Source organism: Pistacia vera, unplaced genomic scaffold (assembly GCF_008641045.1).
Source record: "Pistacia vera cultivar Batoury unplaced genomic scaffold, PisVer_v2 Contig288, whole genome shotgun sequence".
Lineage (NCBI taxonomy): Eukaryota > Viridiplantae > Streptophyta > Magnoliopsida > Sapindales > Anacardiaceae > Pistacia > Pistacia vera.
Window position 1 is genome coordinate 690,500 of NW_022196099.1, and position 20,757 is coordinate 711,256.

A 20,757-nucleotide genomic window follows, 5' to 3' on the forward strand; every position below is an offset into this window, starting at 1 on the left:
CATGTGAGTCACAATTTGATTTGGTGTTGAAGTGCGGTAACGGCATATTATTAGTCAAAATCTGAGCACATAATCTAATCATTGACATGTAATGCCCCGCTTGAGGTACGTATTTAGATTTGCTGTATTACTTAAAAGTTCATTGATTCAGTTTCAATTGAGTTTGTATGTGTATTGGTTAAGTGTTTGCCTTGGTTTTGGTTGAGATTTGGTGGAATTTTGGAAATCCAATCTTCGTGCGGGCGAAGGAGAATCTTCGCCGCGGCGATGAGGTGCTGCACCCCCACCGTGGTTCTTACCGTGTTTCGTCGGGGCGACGGTGTTCTTTGCCACGGCGAAGAGCCTAACAAAAAGTTTCTTGAGTTTTCTAGAGATTCTTCATTTGGGGCTAATTATTATTCTACCCTAATTAGTAGGAATAGTGGGGAGTAAAATGTAAGGAAATTAGTAGAGAATGTGTTGGTAATAAGGGTGTATTTGCAAAGAATCAAAAAAAAGTTTATTTCAAGTATTAAAATTTCAAATATATGTATTTTATAAATTTAAAACCTTTTCTTGGTAAATAAAAACTAAAAAGTTCTTTTACATTTTCCTATCCAAACAACTAACAGTTTTTTCGTAAAATAATAAGATATGTTTGATATAGAATTTAAATACAATTTTTTGTTTTTAAAAACAAAGGATATAACAAATCTTATGGAAAACGCTTTTGATTAAAATGAGTAGATTTGTTTTCAAAAACAATTTTCGAATACAATCTTAAAAGCCAATTTAAAATTAGAAAACAATTAGAAGTTGTTTTCATAGTATTTTAAATTTTATATCGTATAAATTTTCAAATATTAAAAATATTAAAATATAACTTAAAAATTTGAATTGTATTTTAATTTTTGAAAATTATTTTTACATCACAAATTAAACAAACCCCTACATTTTTATAAACAATATTCTAATAAACTCTTCTCAAATAAATAGTAACAAACGGATCCTTAATATCCGAAATTTGTTTTGTTATATATATAAATAAATAAATAAATTTCTTTGGAAAAAAAAAAATAAATAAATTGAAGAGCCAAATAAAAGGAGCTAGTTGGGTTGAGTGGCTGGCTGAATAATTAGTGGGAGAGGAAATAGATAGATATTTGATTATTTGTCAGTCGTTGACATAATGGTTATGGTGTAGCATTAATAATGGAGAATTTGGAACTTTCAATGAGACCATTAAACTAGTTAGTAGTTTCATATAATAAAAGTGTCGAAACACCTTGGATTGGGTCCATCTTCAAGATTCTCTCTCTATTTGTGCGTCAATCCAACGCTACCCCTTTTTATGATTTTTGGTTTTCATAATTGAGTAAACGGCTTTTTCCCACCCAAAGTTTGCCATCACATTTTCCACCTAAAAAGTTTTAAAATAACACTTTCTCACCCAAAATTAATATTCAGATACCATCTAAAGCCAATTCTGACAGTAAAAATTCTCTCTGTTATCACCATTTAAACCTCTAGTCTCTTCTCTACGAAACCCCTTCTCACTCCGATATATGATTTCTCGTAGATTGTTAGTCATTGCAAAGCTAGGGTTATATATTCTTAACTAATTTTTGACTGATTCTGGCTATGAATATTTAATCAATTACCACCATTCAATCCACCGGCTTCTACACTACAAAAATTCTCTTACCTTGGTTCTTGATAAATCACTGAACAACATTTGAGAAAGTGAAATGTATTTTGGGTATTAACAGAATATAAGTATTGGGGTAGGAAAGTGATATTTTAAAACTTTTTGGGTGGGATAGGTCGTTAAGACAAACCTTGGGTGGGAAAAAATGTCGTTTACTCTTTCATAATTGCCTTCCAAATTTATCCTGCTCCAGCTCCGCTGCTACTGTTTCAAATGATTGAAAACAATCGTTTTAAAGTTGGTGAAATAGTTTAAACCAAATTAAAAATTGTTTTCTTTTAAATCCCACCTTTCCTTTTTCCTTTTCCCCTTTTTTCTTCCTAATCTCTTTTCTTTCCATCACATGTAAAAGCATTAAAGATGGTTTGATCTAAAAAAATAAGGATCCGTTTAATGTAATTTAAAAATAAGATTATTATTTTTAATATAAGTTATGAGATTTATTTCCCTTATACTGAAAATGGGTGATTTCTTTTAAATTTTATAAAAGAAATTTAGAAATACAAACTAATTTCTAAATTATACTAATATTAGTAAAATAATGATTTAACAAAAATGGAAATAGTAGCCTTAAGGTACAGATTCTTACCGCCAGACACGGTATTCCTGCTACCACAACAAAAACTATGGCACGTGTGATGCACATGCAAATGATGGCTAGTTTCTATATTTAAATCCACAAAGCACATGGTCATAATTCATATAAAATTGTGAAATTGGAATTGACTCCAAAACGGTGAATGGTAAAGAATTAAATTAAGCGAAGGGAACTTGTTTTGTTTGAGATCTCTATGGCCGTGCGGTTCGGGTCCACCCGGAATCTTTCGGATAAAAAAAAAAAAAACATAAAGTATGTTAAAATATAGGAACGACAAAATTGGAAAGTGGTAATGCTACATTCAGCCCATCAACAGCCTACCAAATTTCAGTGTGGAATTCTAATAAGTCCATTCTGTCAAGCTCACAATTTGAAGAAGTCGGTGTTTTGTCTAGAATTTCTCACTTATAATTGGTCAAAGAGACTATCTCAAATCATAAGCTTTAAAAAAAAAAAAATTAAATAGTTTTATTATTTTTAAAATACAATACGATTTAAAATAAACTATTTTATATAAAAAAATCATATAAAGTGTTTAAATTTTAAAAATAACTTTGTTATGTTTTTTAAATTTGACTTGATTTATTCTTATATATTAAAGCTTTTCTTTTTAAATTAAAACTATAAAGGTTTTTGCATTTTTCTTACTAAACAATAAACTTTTTCATAAAAATTATATTTTTATAAGCTCTACTCCAATATGCTCTTCTTCTATAAGCTCTACTCAAATCAATTGTATTATAAGTACCTATAATCTGACAGATAAAATTTCTAAAAATTTATATTTTAATAAATTATAGAAATCTAACCCATAAATAAATACTTTGAAACTTTTTCTATTCATAGAGGGTTTCCATTTTGTGGTCCTTGATATAAAATTCCCCGTTAATATAATATACCCTTATGGGGGCGTTTGGATCATATAATATTTTATTATAGGGATATTATATTAATGGAAAGAAATATCACTTTGAAGATTACTGGGAATATTTAGAAAATGTGTTTGGTTAGTTTGAATAAATTGATGAATAATATGTTTGGTTGGGAGGATAAATGGATGGGTATGTTACATATATTACTAAATTGCCCTCCTTTTTAAATATTAATATAATAGTATTTTTTATTATTATTTATTGAATAATTTCTTTTAACCCTCTACATTTGAAATTTTGCTAAAACACCCCAACCATATAAAACTTTAATTTATAGCAAAATCACCCCAAGCCACTGCTAGCCACCATCGGTAGTCGATAGAATGGTGCACGATTGGCCGTATATGACCCGTCGTGCGCCGACAAAGGCGGAAATAGCCATGGATCACAAATTCATGGCTTTTTCACGGCCAGATCTATGGTCATTTCATGGCCAAAGATGTGGTTGTGAAACGGCCACAGATCTGTGACATTTCACAGCCAAAGATCTGGCCTTTTCACGACCACAGATATGGCCGTAACGGCCATAGAAACACCAGATCTAGATCCATGGCTGGAAAAGGCCTTACAGACGCACGACCGGCCAGATCTCGTCGGTCTTACACCATTACGGCGATTGACACCGGCAGTCGACGGTGGTGAGTCACGACCGACAGTGGTCTTCGGTGGTTGGGGGTATTTTGTTAACTTTAAAAATTTTTTGTGACCAGGGTGTTTTAGCTAATTTCTCAAATGTAAAGGGGTTGGATATTGTATTTGGTAGACATTTGAGGGCAATTGTGTCCGAAATGGTTTTTAATTAAGGGCAAAATGGGAAGAAAAATCATATTACCCTAATGATATTTTAATAATAGCCTCTAGCAAGGTAATAAGATTACCCCCCACATTACCAACAGTAACCACTATTTGCAATAAAAGGTTACCGTAATATTTTATTACTTGCAAACCAAACACAGGATTCTTGCAAAATAAACTAATATTACCCCCGTTATCTTATTTACCCCCGATCCAAACGGCCCTTATAATAAAACATTATATGATCAAAACGCCCCTAAGGGGTAATCAGATAACCTTGTCAGGGTGTTATTAAAAGATTACCGAGGTAATCTAATTTGTATACCTATTTTGCCCTTAATGAAATACAATTTCGGACACAATTGCTCTCAAATATCTACCAAATAACCATTAGCCCAGACCCGTACATTAGGGGTGTAAACGAGTTGAGCCGAGCTGAGTTTTCAGCTTAACGAGCTCGACTCGTGTGCTACAAGATCGAGCTCGAGCCTGTCGAGTTAAGAACTAGGGGCTCGAACTCGAGCGGGCTCGCGAGCTCCTGAAATAGAAAATGAAGAATTGTTAGCATTGACCCAATTCATCAATGTGTTAGTAATTAAACATTCATGAAAACCAAAATGGATTCAAAGCTCACTAAGATACATATTCAAAATTCTTCCCAACTCATGAAATATTTTTAACAAAAACGGTTTACTCACCAAATTCTTCCTTCAATTTCCGACTGGCGACGGCAAGAACACGTGATTAGGGGCGTCACTTTCCCGATGGACCGAAGATTTGAGGGTTAAAGTGGATTTGGGGGTTTACGGTTTGCATCAATTTGGGGGTGAAGAAATCGTTTCAATGTTTGCGCGACGGAGTCGTCGTTTCTTCGACTAGTTTTTCAATCGGTGACGACAACGAGGCGGGATGAAATCCCATAGGTCATGGTAGGCATCTAGCAATGCTCAATAACCCCTAAGCCACAATGAAGTTAAACTCCAATGAACATTTTTTCCTGATCGTACGTTTTATGTGGTAAAATCCCTCGCTGTCTAATCCCAATTAAGTATAGGTTCATAGTATGTCAAAGCCCTTAACTTAATCTCTATCCAAATTGTCAATCAATACAATGGAACATGTCATCATGAAACTCCTTTTCATATGACTATTTTGTACTCTGGCCAGAGATTTCATTTTTCCAATGTTTATTGACATTTGTCTGGGAACTCAGGACCAAACTATTTCAAGTCAACGGATCCCATCTTGACCATCACTTGTCTCGCACATGAATAACTTATGATCAAACTGGCTTCTTACACAAAACATGATTAGTCTCATGTATATACACCATATGAATCATATGCATCCTATGTCGAGTCAAACCGTGATGTCTCAGGTCTAAGGATCAATGGTACACTAGTACGATCCTACGATATATCATTGACCACATTCTAAATACCCATGTGATTTATCGTAATCGGTCATATTCGATAAATAGTTTACTAACTGTTTGTCCATGTTAATACCCTAGTGACATAACTCTTATAATCACCCACACTAATACCATCACATGATATTCGATGGAGACATTCAGCATGCCTACTATACAATGTTACTGCCCAATTAACATTACTTACATAGGGAATGCTTCGATGATTTGATATTCTAAAAATCCATATCATCCGGACATTTCACATGCATTATAAATAGTATAAATGAAGCAGTAAACAACATGTGAAATTATAACTATTTCTTTCATTCTCAAAAGAGTTTTTACAAGATATAATGCTCTAAAACCGACAACACGATTGGTTCCTAGGGCATACACTAACATAGAGATCTAGAACGGCCTTACCGATACACGACTGGTCGGTTTTGCTCTATTTTAGCAACTGTCGACAGTGGTGGCTGGCTGCCGGAGTGGCTTGAGGTGGGTGGGAGTGATTTTGCTACAAATTAAAATTTTATATGGTTGGAGTGCTTTTGCAAAATTTCAAAATGTAAGGGTTTAAAAGAAATGATTCAAAATATAATAATATTTTAATATTTTAAAAGGAGGACAATTTAATAATCTATATAATATATTCACCCATTTACCTCCCAACCAAACATATCAATATAATATACCAACCAATTTATTCCAACCTAACCAAACACATTTTCTTAAACATTCCCAGTAATCTTCAAGGTAATATATTATTTCATTAATATAATATTCTCAATAATACAAGATTCTCTGAACCAAACGCACCCTTAATTACTTAAATTTGTTATTTCATAAATTTTACGGGGAATTTTGTCATTTAATCAAACTTTAGGAGATTATTCAAACTTATAATTAAATGATAATTATTTTTTTTTTTTTTTACTGCAGAACCCATCGATCAAAGTATTATATTGTTACCACATTCCTTGCACAGCTCTTGATTCCATTTCTTTCAACAGTCTCAAAGCGTCCTCTACCTTCCCTCTGGAACAAGGCTGTCTATCAACATGTTTAAGTAACTCATCAGGTTGACACCTTTATTTTCATCTCCTCAAAACATTCCATTGCAACATTAAAGTTACTGGTCAAGCAAAGACCTTGTATAAAGAATTGATGTACAAACATCAGCAAAATTCCTTGCTTGTGAGAAACCGGCTAGTTCCGTAGCCTCTTCAACTTGATTCCTTTACACAAGGTACTATCAAAGTATTATATAACAGTGTTAGGTGAACAATCCCTTATAATCATCTGTTGAGAATTTCCACCGCCTCCTCAATTTCCCCCAACTTACACAATCCAGAAATCAATGCATTATAGGTAAAAATATCTGGATCAAACCCTTCTTGAAGCATCACATCCATATCTCCAGCGCGTGCTTCACATGTCCTGCTTGGACAACCATTCACCAATGTATTGAACGTGTATTGATCAGGATAAATCCGTCTTTCGTCATCTCTTCTATAAAACTCAAGGCTCATCTACCCTACCCTCTTTGCACAACCCATGAACACTAAAACATTCACAGTCACATTAGTCACCTGGCACCCAGTTTCAACCATATGCCTTTAATTCTCAATGCAGCATTTTGTTACCCTCCTCAATAAACCCTTGCATTAAGGTTGTAAACGTTTTCTCATCCGGAGCCAAACCATAGCCCCACTCTTCCATCATCAACATTGCAGGCCTATTGATGTGCTCTACAAAGCCTTAATCAATATATTAAATGTGGAAACATCTGGTTTAATTCCTCTACTAGTCATATCAGATGTGCATTTCAACTAATTTCAACTTATTCCCATCAACAAGAACATTCAATAAGAAATTATAGAAATGAGTGTCGGGTACCAATCCAAATTCTTGCTGCATCAACGGGGTTACTCCTAAAATTTCATCGTATAAATCAAACTTGGCGTAACTCTCAATAAAAACAAGAAAGTACCTGGGTTAATTTGACGCCAGAGGCCTTGATTTCTTCAAGAATCCGAGTCATGGAATCGAAAGAACCGACTTTCCGAGTTTGGAAAGAATTTCTTCGTGACTGACAAGGTGGGTGTGAACTGGGCTGCTTTGAGGCCCAACTGAACAAGCGAAGTGCGGAGGATTCGTCGCGCGTTGACGACGGAGGGTGTCGAGGAGCGGAGATGAAGTGAATATGGGAGGGAGTTGGTGTGGGAAGTGGAGAGAGAAGTGGCGGTGAGTGGTTGGTGGTGTTGTGTTGTGTAGAGCAAAGAGATGATGGTTTTGTGAGAGAAAGAAAGTAGTGGTTGTGATAGGCCAAGGGTAACATTTCAGACAAGAAGAGAATGACATTTTGTAAGCTTTCAGCTTTGAAGTGAGCTACGGCTAGACAGTTGGAGCTTTTTGCGGTCATTTTTTTGGGTTTCTGGTTCTGCAAATTTAATCCTCAACAGACGCATAGACAAATCGCGGAAGACGTTGCGCAGCTCACTATACTCAAAACGCACCTTTTTGTTTCCGAATTGTGTTAGATAACGCATTATCGTAGACCAGTTTGTATAACCAGGCCCAATATATGAGTCCAAGTGTCAGCAATTGATCTTCACCCGTAAAGTACTTATTAAGACAATAAAGAGAAATTGCAATATAAGTGGCCTCTAATTTGTGAATATGGTCAAAATTATCAGATCAGATTGGGAATGTAGGACGAGAGAAATCAATTTCAGGAACGCCAATCTCAAATTGGATCTTTTTTATTTTTATTATTTTTTTTTTTTTTTTTTTATGTTTGGAGGGTTCGATTCAGCTTGTCATACCTCTAACTAATCTTCCAAGACCCTGAAATTATCATAGAGTAATAGTCCTAGTAGGGACTTGAGAGAACTTAAACTTATGAGCTCATAGAATCTTATTTTACTCTTTTATCATCAAACCACACCAGTGATGGTCTCAAATTGGATCTTGATGTGTGTTAAATTCTAAATGTTACGTGTCTCCATTTGTTTTAATATTTTACACTATCCTATTCCTATAATTCTGAAAATATACGTTTGTTTTCCTATTCTGAAAATCATATTCTATTTTATTCAATAACTTTAAACTCATAGTTTGTTAATTTAACTAAACACCCCCCAAAAAAGTTAAAAAATTGACAAACAACCCTCTCTATTTTATCAACAACTTTTACAACCCCTAGGTTTGTTAATTTAACTAAACACCCCCCAAAAAAGTTAAAATTGACAAAAACACCCCCTACTCACCTTCATTTTGCAGATTCCCCCCCACCACCTGGAAGGTGACCGAAATTTGGTATAATGGGGCACTACTGGCTGGATCTGGCTGGCGTGCACCGATATAGTCTTTTGCCTGGCCAATCCACATGGATCTGTTCGAAATCCAGTGACGGCTAGATCTTTGGCCATAACTAGTCATCAACGACAGCCAAGATGCCCATCGTTGACCATCAATACGGCCATACCTTTGTCGTCGTTAACGACCTACGCAACTAGATCTAACCGTCATGGTCAAATCTACCATAGAATCTGACATTTCCAACCAAATCCACGATGGATTTAGCTATAAAAAGTCATCTTACTAGCGCACGACTGCCAAATCTAATTGGTTGTGGTCGATACGACGACTCTGGCCACCCTCCAACGGTGGGCGACCGACAGCCGGTAATTATGAGTGGAGTGAGGTTGTTTTGTATTTTTTAATATTTTTGTTTAAGGGTGTTTAGTAAATTAACAAACCTATAATGTTTTTGTAATTTTCAAATCCTACCTCCTATTACTTACTTTTTCAAAAATACTATCCAAAATTTAAAACAACACACCCATACCGGCATAAACAATACTTCCAATTCACGTCTATACTTTATATATTTGGATACTGATTTTGGCAGACCCTGAGTAACCATATTTCGTCTAACTTCACATAATGCAATGACCAAATAAAGTGTTAAAGACAGATTATAGTACTACAAAGATCTCAGCATTTTAAGGCATGGCATGTAGTTGTATGAGCTATATCCCAACATTAAAACTATCAAAAGCAACCAACATGGTTGCACCGCGACTCGCCCATTAGAAGTTCAATAAAGAAACTTTTCTTACTCGATTGCCAAGCTGAAGCCTGAACAACGGAAAAGATTACTTTATGTTGTGTGCATTAAGAATAGATATTGATCTCAACGGCAGCATTGCCGTTTGCCCCTCACCTAATTTATTTTGCCAGCAAGCATCCTGCTTTATTTAAATTCTAGCAATCTTTCACCAATATCATTAAAAAAATTCAGTATATTAACGATCATCAATTTGCTTATAATAATGTTTACAATAACCAATATCAACTTACTCAATATTTCTAAAACGTACAAACAAGCCAGTCAATCAACAAACGAAGTTATAAAGCTGCCCCTTCAACATTACAAAGTAAAATAACAAGGGTCAAATATTAAATTTCAAAACGAACTAAAGGTGAGACGACTAACCTCTCACAACACAAAGTTACATAGCTTGTAGGATCATACTACAAGAAACACCAAACACTAGGTTCTACATACAACTCACAAGATATACCAGAAACCAGAGATGCATATTCAAGATGAATAAAGACTAATGGCAGAACTGGAAACGGATAACAGATTATCCAAGTTCACCATCCCACAAAATATAAACATTTCACTCGAGTAAAGAAGATCGAACAGAGGAACTTCCTCATTTGTAGGCCATTCAAATTCAGTTGCACGGCTTCTAATGACATCAAGACCCATCTCAGTTGGATCGGTTGCTTGCAACTCTACCTGAATGCCATCAAGTTCTCTCTTAAATCTGTCTTTGGAGCTTGCAAATCACTTGCTTCTGACCCTTGACGTTCAGGGGACCTTCAAAGAAGTGAAACCCTATAATAAAAAAAGAACAGCTAGATGAAAAGAACGTAAATACAGGGAAACTAACATTACCATGCAATAAAGAAGATCCTGCTTTCTGAACATTCTCTGGTGTGAGAAAATCAAAATCATAGACAGCATAACGGCATTCATCAGCTGGAAGGATGCAGTGAAATCCTCATAGCTTTGAGTTGGCTCACCAAGCTCTTCCACAATAACTTGCTTCTGTTTCTCCTCGATCTTGAAAACTATGAACCTATGGGTTCTTTTTGTCTTGAGCTCCAGAAACTAACTTGCAGTCATCATCACAGCCATACCAGACGCTGCATTGGCCTGGAGTAGCACAAAATCTAAAGTCAACTCATGTCTTACTTTAAGTCTAAATATCTTTAACTGATGTTCAAATCACTATAAGCGTGATAAATCACACACAACATTTGCATCTTATAGAGTTTTCCCCCGAGATTGAACCTCAAATGAGATCAATTAAGCAAAATACTTATACTAAATTGTATAATTTTATTTTTTGTTTTATAAGTTTTCCTCACGTGGCTCTCTTTTTCCTCCTTCTATTTCCAACAGTTAAACAATCCTATCTTGTTAAATTAGGCATGCACGACTCACAGGTACTGAGACACACATCAAATAGCCGAACAAATCAGATCCAAAAATCAAATTCATAAAAACCTCAGATGAATTTCAAGCCAGAAAAATCAATTAAATCAACAGATCGATAATATCTCAATCACTTAATAATAAAAATAATTAAAATCCATTTATCATACGATGTTGGCAACAACTAATCATGAGTCACAGGTTTATTCCACATAAAATCAAGATCAAACCAGATCTACAAGCTAACAAACCAAAAATAACGAGCTGGCAGACCATAATTTCCCTCCAATTTATTAAATCACAAATAGATAATACAAATATGTTTAAAAATCAGTCCAACAATAACCAACTCAAAATAGTCTAGCAATCCACTTGGATTTGACTAATACACTAACCAAATTATAGCAGAAACTGAAAGCTAATTAGTAATCATAAAAAGAAAAAGAAAAAGAAAAAACTAACCATTTTTTCGATTCTTTTTAGGGAAAATAAGAGAGAAGGACGTCGCCTTAAAAGAGGAGAGAAAATGTAGAGAGCCGAAGAGTCTCTCTCCGATACGAGGGCTACAGCAATGTTGAGGCAGCTTATATGGGATGAAGTCTGGCAGAGAGGAAAAATATCCTGGGATATTGTATTCTAGATTTGCGTGTGGTAAAAGTAGTAAAATCGCGTGGTGCCACGTCGTGTACGTTGATAGAAGGCACGTTCTATCAATACCACACTAAAGAGGAAGAGTTTTTTAGCTTAAAAAGAACGCGACGGCTTCGACGCTTCGCTCTTCTCTTCTGGCTTTGAATTTGTGGATCAAGCTTGATGACACGAAACGACGACGTTGTCTTTGTTTTACCTTTGACTGTGAGGACGCGTAGGTGTTAAGAAATTAAGAAACTCAAAGATTTTTAAATGTTACTTGTTTGTTTTTTTCTGATATGACTTTTTGTTGAAAAAAATAAATAACAATAATTTTATTAAAAATATATTCAAAGATAGTTTCTTTTTTTTAAATTAAATAATCTCATGTAAACTAACAATAAAAGTTTTGAATTTATTTAAATCGAGATAAACTTGTTTAGTTAACTTATGTATTCGTCAAAAAAGTTTATTTAACGTATTAGTAGTTTTGAAACGTTTTAAAACTTATGGGAGAAACTCAACCCATAAATTTTTTTTTTTTTTTTGAGTTTATTTCAAGTATTAAAATTTCAAATATATTTATTTTTAAATTTAAAACCTTTTCTTGGTAATAAAAACTAAAAAGTTCTTTTACATTTTCCTATCCAAACAACTAACAATTTTTCGTAAAAAATATATGTTTGTTTGATATAGAATTTAAATCAATTTTTGTTTTAAAAACAAAGATTACAAATCTTATGGAAAACGCTTTTGATTAAAATGAGTAGATTTGTTTTCAAAACATTTTCGAATACAATCTTAAAAGCCAATTTAAAATTAGAAAACAATTAGAAGTTGTTTTCATAGTATTAAATTTTATATCGTAAAATTTTCAATATAAAAATATTAAAATATAACTAAAAATTTGAATTGTATTTTATATTTGAAATTATTTTTACATCACAATTAAACAAACCCTACATTTTTATAAACAATATTCTAAACTCTTCTCAAATAATAGTACAAACGGATCCTTAATATCCGAAATTTGTTTTGTTATATATATAAATAAATAATAAATTTCTTTGGAAAAAAAAAATAATAAATTGAAGAGCCAAATAAAAGGAGCTAGTTGGTGAGTGGCTGGCGAAAATTAGTGGGAGATTTGTTATTTGTCAGTCGTTGACATAATGGTTATGGTGTAGATTAATTATAATGGAGAATTTGGAACTTTCAATGAGACCTTAAACTAGTTTAGTTTTTCATATAATAAAAGTGTCGAAACACCTTGGATTGGTTCCACTTCAAGATTCTCTCTCTATTTGTGCGTCAATCCAACGCTACCCCTTTTTATGATTTTTGGTTTTCATAATTGAGTAAACGGCTTTTTCCCCACCCAAGTTTGCCATCACATTTCCACCTAAAAAGTTTTAAAATAACACTTCTCACCCAAAAATTATATTCAGATACCTCTAAAGCCAATTCTGACAGTAAAAATCTCTCTGTTATCACCATTTAAACTCTTTCTCTTCTCTACGAACCCCTCTCACTCCGATTATGATTTCTCGTAGATTGTTAGTCATCTGCAAAGCTAGGGTTATATATTCTTAACATTTTTTGACTGATTCTGGCTATGAATATTTAATCATTCCCACCATTCAATCCCCGGCTTCTACACTACAAAAATTCTCTTACCTTGGTTCTTGATAAATCACTGAACAACATTTGAGAAAGTGAAATGTATTTTGGATTAACAGAATATAAGTATTGGGGTAGGAAAGTGATATTTTAAACTTTTGGGTGGAAGGTCGTTAAGCACAACCTTGGGTGGGAAAAAATGTCGTTTACTCTTTCATAATTGCCTTCCAAATTTATCCTGCTCCAGCTCCGCTGCTACTGTTTCAAATGATGAAAACAATCGTTAAGTTGGTGAATAGTTTAAACCAAATTAAAAATTGTTTTCTTTTAAATCCCACCTTTCCTTTTTCCTTTTCCCTTTTTTTCTTCCTAATCTCTTTTTCTTTCCATCACATGTAAAGCATTAAAGATGGTTTGATCTAAAAAAATAAGGATCCGTTTAATGTAATTAAAAATAAGATACATAATCTTATGAAATACTTACGATAACATGGAAAAGCATTATAGCTGTTTAATCTATAATAATTTTTTGAGGTGGGGTATTTCACAGAAAAAAAAAAAAAGGTTAAAAAATGTATTATTATTTTAATATAGGTTATGAGATTTATTTCCCTTATACGAAATGGGTGATTTCTTTTAATTTTATAAAAGAAATATAGAAATACAAACTATTTTCTAAATTATACTAATATTAGTAAATATGATTTAACAAAAATGGAAATAGTAGCCTTAAGGTACATATTCTTACCGCCAGACACGTATTCCTGCTACCCAACAAAAACTATGGCACGTGTATGCACATGCAAATGATGGCTAGTTTCTATATTTAAATCCACAAAGCACATGCATAATTCATAAAAATTGTGAAATTGGAATTAATCCAAAACGGTGAATGGTAAAGAATTAAATTAAGCGAGGGGGACTTGTTTTGTTTGAATCTCTATGGCCGTGCGGTTCGGGTCCACCCGAATCTTCGGATAAAAAAAAAAACATAAAATATGTTAAAATATAGGAACGCACAAATTGTAAAGTGTTAATGCTACAATCAGCCCATCAATGCCTACCAAATTTCAGTGTGAATTCTAATAAGTCCATTCTGTCAAGCTCACAATTTGAAGAAGTCGGTGTTTTGTCTAGAATTTCTCACTTATAATTGGTCAAAGAGATTATCTCAAATCATAAGCTTTAAAAAAAAAAAATTAAATATTTTTTTATTTTTAAAATACAATACGATTTAAAATAAACTATTTTATATAAAAAAAATCATATAAGTGTTTAAATTTTAAAAATAACTTTGTTATGTTTTTTAATTTGACTTGATTTATTCTTATATATTAAAGCTTTTCTTTTTAAATTAAAACTATAAAGGTTTTTGCATTTTCTTACTAAACAATAAACTTTTTCATAAATTATATTTTTATAAGCTCTACTCCAATATGCTCTTCTTCTATAAGCTCTACTCAAACAATTGTATATAGTACCTAAATCTGACAGATAATTTCTAAAATTTAATTTTAATAATTATAGAAATCTAACCCAATAAATACTTTGAAACTTTTTCTATTCATAGAGGGTTTCCATTTTGTGGTCCTTGATATAAAATTCCCCGTTAATAATATACCCTTATGGGGGCGTTTGGATCATATAATTTTTATTATAGGGTATTTATTAATGGAAAGAAATCACTTTGAAGATTACTGGGAATATTTAGAAAATGTGTTTGTTGTTTGATAAATTGATGAATATATGTTTGGTTGGGAGGATAAGGGATGGGTATGTTACATATATTACTAAATTGCCCTCCTTTTTAAATATTAATATAATAGTATTTTTTTATTATTTATTGAATAATTTTCTTTTAACCCTCTACATTTAAATTTGCTAAAACACCCCAACCATATAAAACTTTAATTTATAGCAAAATCACCCCAAGCCACTGCTAGCCACCTCGTAGTCGATAGAATGTGCACGATTGGCCGTATATGACCCCGTGCGCCGACAAAGGCGAAATAGCCATGGATCACAAATTCATGGCTTTTTCACGGCCAGATCTATGGTCATTTCATGGCCAAAGATGTGGTTGTGAACGGCCACAGATCTGTGACATTTCACCCAAAGATCTGGCCTTTTCACGACCACAGATATGGCCGTAACGGCCATAGAAACCCAGATCTAGATCCATGGCTGGAAAAGGCCTTACAGACGCACGACCGGCCAGATCTCGTCGGTCTTACACCATTACGGCATTGACACCGGCAGTCGACGGTGGTGAGTCACGACCGGGAAAAAAAGTTGATAAATTAATAAAAACACCCCCACTCACCCACCCAACTGATTGCTGACAACCGACCACCACTACTAGACGGTAGCCGAAAGTTATCGAAATGGCACATGACCAACGAACCATTTTTGGCCAGTACAACCAAAGATCTAGATCTGGCCATCGTTTGGCCGTATATCTAGTCATTTCCGGCCAGATTCATGGTAGATCTAACTGGAAACGGATAGATCAGCATACGATCGAACAAATCCAACCTATCTTGCATCGTTTCGGCAGTCGACGATGGTAGCAGCAACGATTGGTGGCTGACAGTGGTTACTGACAAGTGACTATTGCTTGGGTGGGTAAGAGTGTTTTTGTTAATTTATAAACTTATATTTAGAGAGGTAATTGTTAAATGTTTTGAGTTGAATATAATAAAATTTGATTTTGATTTTGATTTTGATTTTGAACAATATTAAAACTGTTATGCCTGGAAAAGTAGGGTTGGAAAAGTAAGGCTAACGCAAAGCCCAGTCAGCATAAATGGTCAGAGTCTAGGTAAGTCCTACAACCATTCAGGCACGGCCACGTCGCATGCTGGCGTGAGCAGCATGCTTCTGCCAGTGCAGTGGGTACGCGCCATATTGACGAGAGGCTAGAGGCCGTCCACATGTCCAATCCCTGCATGAAACTAGGCAATCGTGCGAGTAAGTGAATAACGGGACACAGAGAAGGATTTGCACGGTACCTGACCTTTTTTTACGGATTCAGTAATTATTACCTCAATGTATCTTACTATAAATAGAGAACTTCTCTCCCGTTTGTAGGATTCGCTCATTTTTACTCTTGATTAACTATCTTCTCTCTGTAATAGCTTATTCTCTCTCTCTCATCTGTATTCTCTACACTCTAAAGTCAGCTCGCTAAGTTGCAATATGATCCTTCAAATATAAATACAATATCAGTGGACGTAGGATTCGTTTGTTTAAGCATCTGAACCACTTTAAACGTTGCCTTTTCCCCATTTATATTCTCGATCTCCTATTCACGTGTGTCTTTTGGGACAGCTCAACATTTCACACGTGCGTTTAGTTGGTGTTAAAATCACGCATCAACAAAAACAAACACGTTTTTCACTTTTTAGGATATGATAGGGTTGGAAAAGTTAAACAAACAAGAGGCATGTTATCTTCTTCTCTCACTTTTAACTGGAACAATTAAGGAATTCCTTGACGTAAAACCTATCTGAGTTCGTGGCAAATCGAAACTGTAATTTAATCATTTATGGTTAATTCCTTTTAGGCCATTCACTTTGAACAGAGATGCACAAGAAAACAAGAATAAGAAAAAAGAAGCAATCTGAGATTAAATAATATACAGATCAACTTAACATTGTAATCACAAAATCATGTCTAAGCTAGTATTACCTATTGGTAGAAATTGACACAAGCATCGAGAGTTGAATGCTACAAGAAAACATTACCATAACGTGCAGATCATGGCCATCCACAGCGTACTACACCATCCTCAAAAATCTTGTCGCCTTCATTACATCCACACTGCAATATTTTCTGGATTGGAGAGTTGTCATTGAAGGAATTTCCAAACTCAACTTCATATAAGCAACCAAGAAAATCTGACTTCTATGTTCCCCACTAGTATGTCATTGCATTATCAATTTTTCGTCATCTTGACCAATAAGCTTTCCTGGGATTTCGGCTATCCAAGATGTCGCCAAAGGTGCCCAATGCATCTTTAAATTTCTGAATTTTAAGAAAGCCCCTTATCATTGAAGCTTCACTGGCTGAGAACTTGGCTTTATCCATTACCATATCAATGAGTTTAACCAGAGTATCCTCCATTGATAATGAACAAAGTCCTTCAGCCAACATATAAAATGATGAGAACTCAGGCAGAAATCCTTTCTCTAACATCTCCACCACGAAATCAACAGCTTCTGAAATTGGTCCACCACCACTACATAACCCACGGAAAACAAACTTATATGTTACAGCATCTGGAGGATCACCTTTCTCCATCATTTCTCTAAAAAGCCTCATAGCTTCGGTTGTTCTTTTTCGTTTAAAAAGAGCTTGAATTACTGGATTATAAGCATGTGGGGTCAAAACAATTCCTTTAATCTGAATTGACCTCAGGAGCTTACTCGCAACCTCAACTCTACCAGCCTTACACAACCCCCCAATTAAGGTTCCATACGTAACAATATCTGGTTCACACCCATTTGAAGTCATAGTTTGGACAATATCTGCTGCCTTTTTTATGTCCCCCGCCCGACAAAAGTATGTAAGAAGGGAATTATAAGTGAACTTGTCAGGTTTTAACCCTTCCATTATCATCTGGTCCATGAGCTGAGCGGCATCCTCCACCCTTCTGATCTTACAAAGACCATCAATAAGGGTATTGTAGGTCACGGAATTTCTTGAAATCCCTTGAAGTTCCATCTCATCAAAGATCTCCTCTGCTTCTTCAATCTTTTTGAGTTTGCAGAACCCATCGATCAAAGTATTATATGTTACCACATTCCTTGCACAGCCTCTTGATTCCATTTCTTTCAACAGTCTCAAAGCGTCCTCTACCTTCCCTCTGGAACAAAGGCTGTCTATCAACATGTTATAAGTAAACTCATCAGGTTGACACACTTTATTTTTCATCTCCTCAAACAATTCCATTGCAACATTAAAGTTACTGGTCAAGCAAAGACCTTGTATAAGAGAATTGAATGTACAAACATCAGGCAAAATTCCCTTGCTTGTGAGAAAACGAGCTAGTTCCGTAGCCTCTTCAACTTGATTCTCTTTACACAAGGTACTAATCAAAGTATTATAAGTAACAGTGTTAGGTGAACAATCCCTTATAATCATCTGATTGAGAATTTCCACCGCCTCCTCAATTTCCCCCAACTTACACAATCCAGAAATCAATGCATTATAGGTAAAAATATCTGGATCAAACCCTTCTTGAAGCATCACATCCATGATCTCCAGCGCGTGCTTCACATGTCCTGCTTTGGACAAACCATTCACCAATGTATTGAACGTGTATTGATCAGGATAAAATCCGTCTTTCGTCATCTCTTCTATAAAACTCAAGGCATCATCTACCCTACCCTCTTTGCACAACCCATGAACTAAAACATTCACAGTCACATTAGTCACCTGGCACCCAGTTTCAACCATATGCTCTTTAATTCTCAATGCAGCATTTATGTTACCCTCCTCAATAAACCCTTGCATTAAGGTTGTAAACGTTTTCTCATCCGGAGCCAAACCATAGCCCGGCATCTCTTCCATCATCAACGTTGCAGGCCTAATTTGATGTGCTCTACACAAAGCCTTAATCAATATATTAAATGTGGAAACATCTGGTTTAATTCCTCTACTAGTCATATCAGAATGTGCAGTTTCAACTAATTTCAACTTATTCCCATCAACAAGAACATTCAATAAGAAATTATAGAAATGAGTGTCGGGTACCAATCCAAATTCTTGCTGCATCAACGGGGTTACTCCTAAAATTTCATCGTATAAATCAAACTTGGCGTAACTCTCAATAAAAATCAAGAAAGTACCTGGGTTAATTTGACAGCCAGAGGCCTTGATTTCTTCTAGAATCCGAGTCATGGAATCGAAAGAACCGACCTTTCCGAGTTTGGAAAGAATTTCTTCGTAGACTGACAAGGTGGGTGTGAAACTGGGCTGCTTTAAGGCCCAACTGAACAAGCGAAGTGCGGAGGATTCGTCACGTTGACGACGGAGGGTGTCGAGGAGCTGAGATGAAGTGAAATTGGGAGGGAGTTGGTGGGGGGAAGTGGAGAGAGAAGTGGCGGTGAGTGGTTGGTGGTGTTGTTGTGTAGAGGCAAAAGAGATGATGGGTTTGTGAGAGAAAGAGAGTAGTGGTTGTGGATGAGGCCAAGGGTAACATTTCAGACAAGAAGAGAATGACATTTTGTAAGCTTTCAGCTTTGAAGTGAGCTACGGCTAGACAGAGTTGGAGCTTTTTGCGGTCATTTTTTTGGGTTTCTGGTTCTGCAAATTTAATCCTCAACAGACGCATAGACAAATCGCGGAAGACGTTGCGCAGCTCAGCTATACTCAAAACGCACCGTTTTGTTTCCTAATTTGTGATAGATAACGCATTATCGTAGACCAGTTGTATAACCAGGCCCAATATCTTGAGTCCAAGTGTCAGCAATTGATCTTCACCCGTAAAGTACTTATTAACGACAATAAAAGAGAAATTACTGCAATATAAGTGGCCTCTAATTTGTGAATATATGGGTCAAAATTATCAGATCAGATTGGGGATACAGGACGAGAGAAATCAATTTTCAGGAACGCCAATCTCAAATTGGAATTTTTTTTTTTTTTTTTTTTTTTTTTTATGTCTGGGAGTGTTCGATTCAGTTTATGCGTATATCAACTAATCCTCTAAGATCCTGAAACTATCGATAGAGTAATAGTCCTAGTGAGGGACTTGAGGGGACTTAAATTCAAGAGCTCATAAAATCTTATTTTACTCTTTTGTCATCAAACCACACAGTGGTGGTTCTCAAATTGGATTTTGATGTGTGGTTAAATTCTAAATAGTTACGGGTGCTCCGTTTGTTTTAATATTTTTACACTATCCTATTCCTATAATTCTGAAAATACACGTTTGTTTTCCTATTCTGAAAATCATATTCTATTTTATTCAACACTTTAAACCCCTAGGTTTGTTAATTTAACTAAACACCACCCAAAAAAGTTTAAAATTTGACAAAAACACCCCCTTCTATTTTATTTAATAACTTTTAAACCCCTAGGTTTGTTAATTTAACTAAACACCCCCTCAAAAAAGTTTAAAAATTGACAAAAACACCCCCACTCACCCTCATTTGCCAGATTCCAACCACCACCACTGGAAGGTGGCCAGAATTTGGTATAATGGCGCACTACTGGCTGGATCTGGCCGGTAGTGCACCGATATAGCCTTTTCCGGACAGATCCATGACGGCTAGATCTTTGGCCATAGCTAGTCATCAACGACGGCCAAGATATGTCCATCGTTGACCATCAATGACGGTCATACCTTTGATCGTCGTTAACGACCTAACGCAACTAGATCTGGCCGTCCATGCCCAAATCTAACCGTAGAATTGGCATTTTCTAACCAAATCCACGATGGATTTAATTGGAAAAAGTCATCTTAGCGCATGACTTACCAAATCCAATCGGTTGTGTGTCGATACGACGACTCCGACCACCCTCCAACGGTGGTGACCGACAACCGGTAATTAATGA

The 20,757-nt window shown here is 35.1% G+C and overlaps 1 protein-coding gene and 2 pseudogenes across 1 annotated transcript; all 3 read right to left on the bottom strand.

The window, feature by feature from the left end:
* Positions 1 to 6,394: 6,394 nt before the first annotated feature.
* On the bottom strand, positions 6,395 to 7,790 carry LOC116134420 (annotated as a pseudogene).
* A 2,248-nt stretch (positions 7,791 to 10,038) lies between these two features.
* Positions 10,039 to 10,971, bottom strand: LOC116134421 (annotated as a pseudogene).
* Positions 10,972 to 16,838: 5,867 nt separating this feature from the next.
* On the bottom strand, positions 16,839 to 19,516 carry LOC116134452 (pentatricopeptide repeat-containing protein At3g53700, chloroplastic-like). The gene has a single exon (XM_031420131.1). It carries the CDS (start codon positions 19,420 to 19,422, stop codon positions 17,143 to 17,145), a length of 2,280 nt encoding a protein of 759 aa, XP_031275991.1. The 5' UTR covers positions 19,423 to 19,516; the 3' UTR covers positions 16,839 to 17,142.
* Positions 19,517 to 20,757: the final 1,241 nt, after the last annotated feature.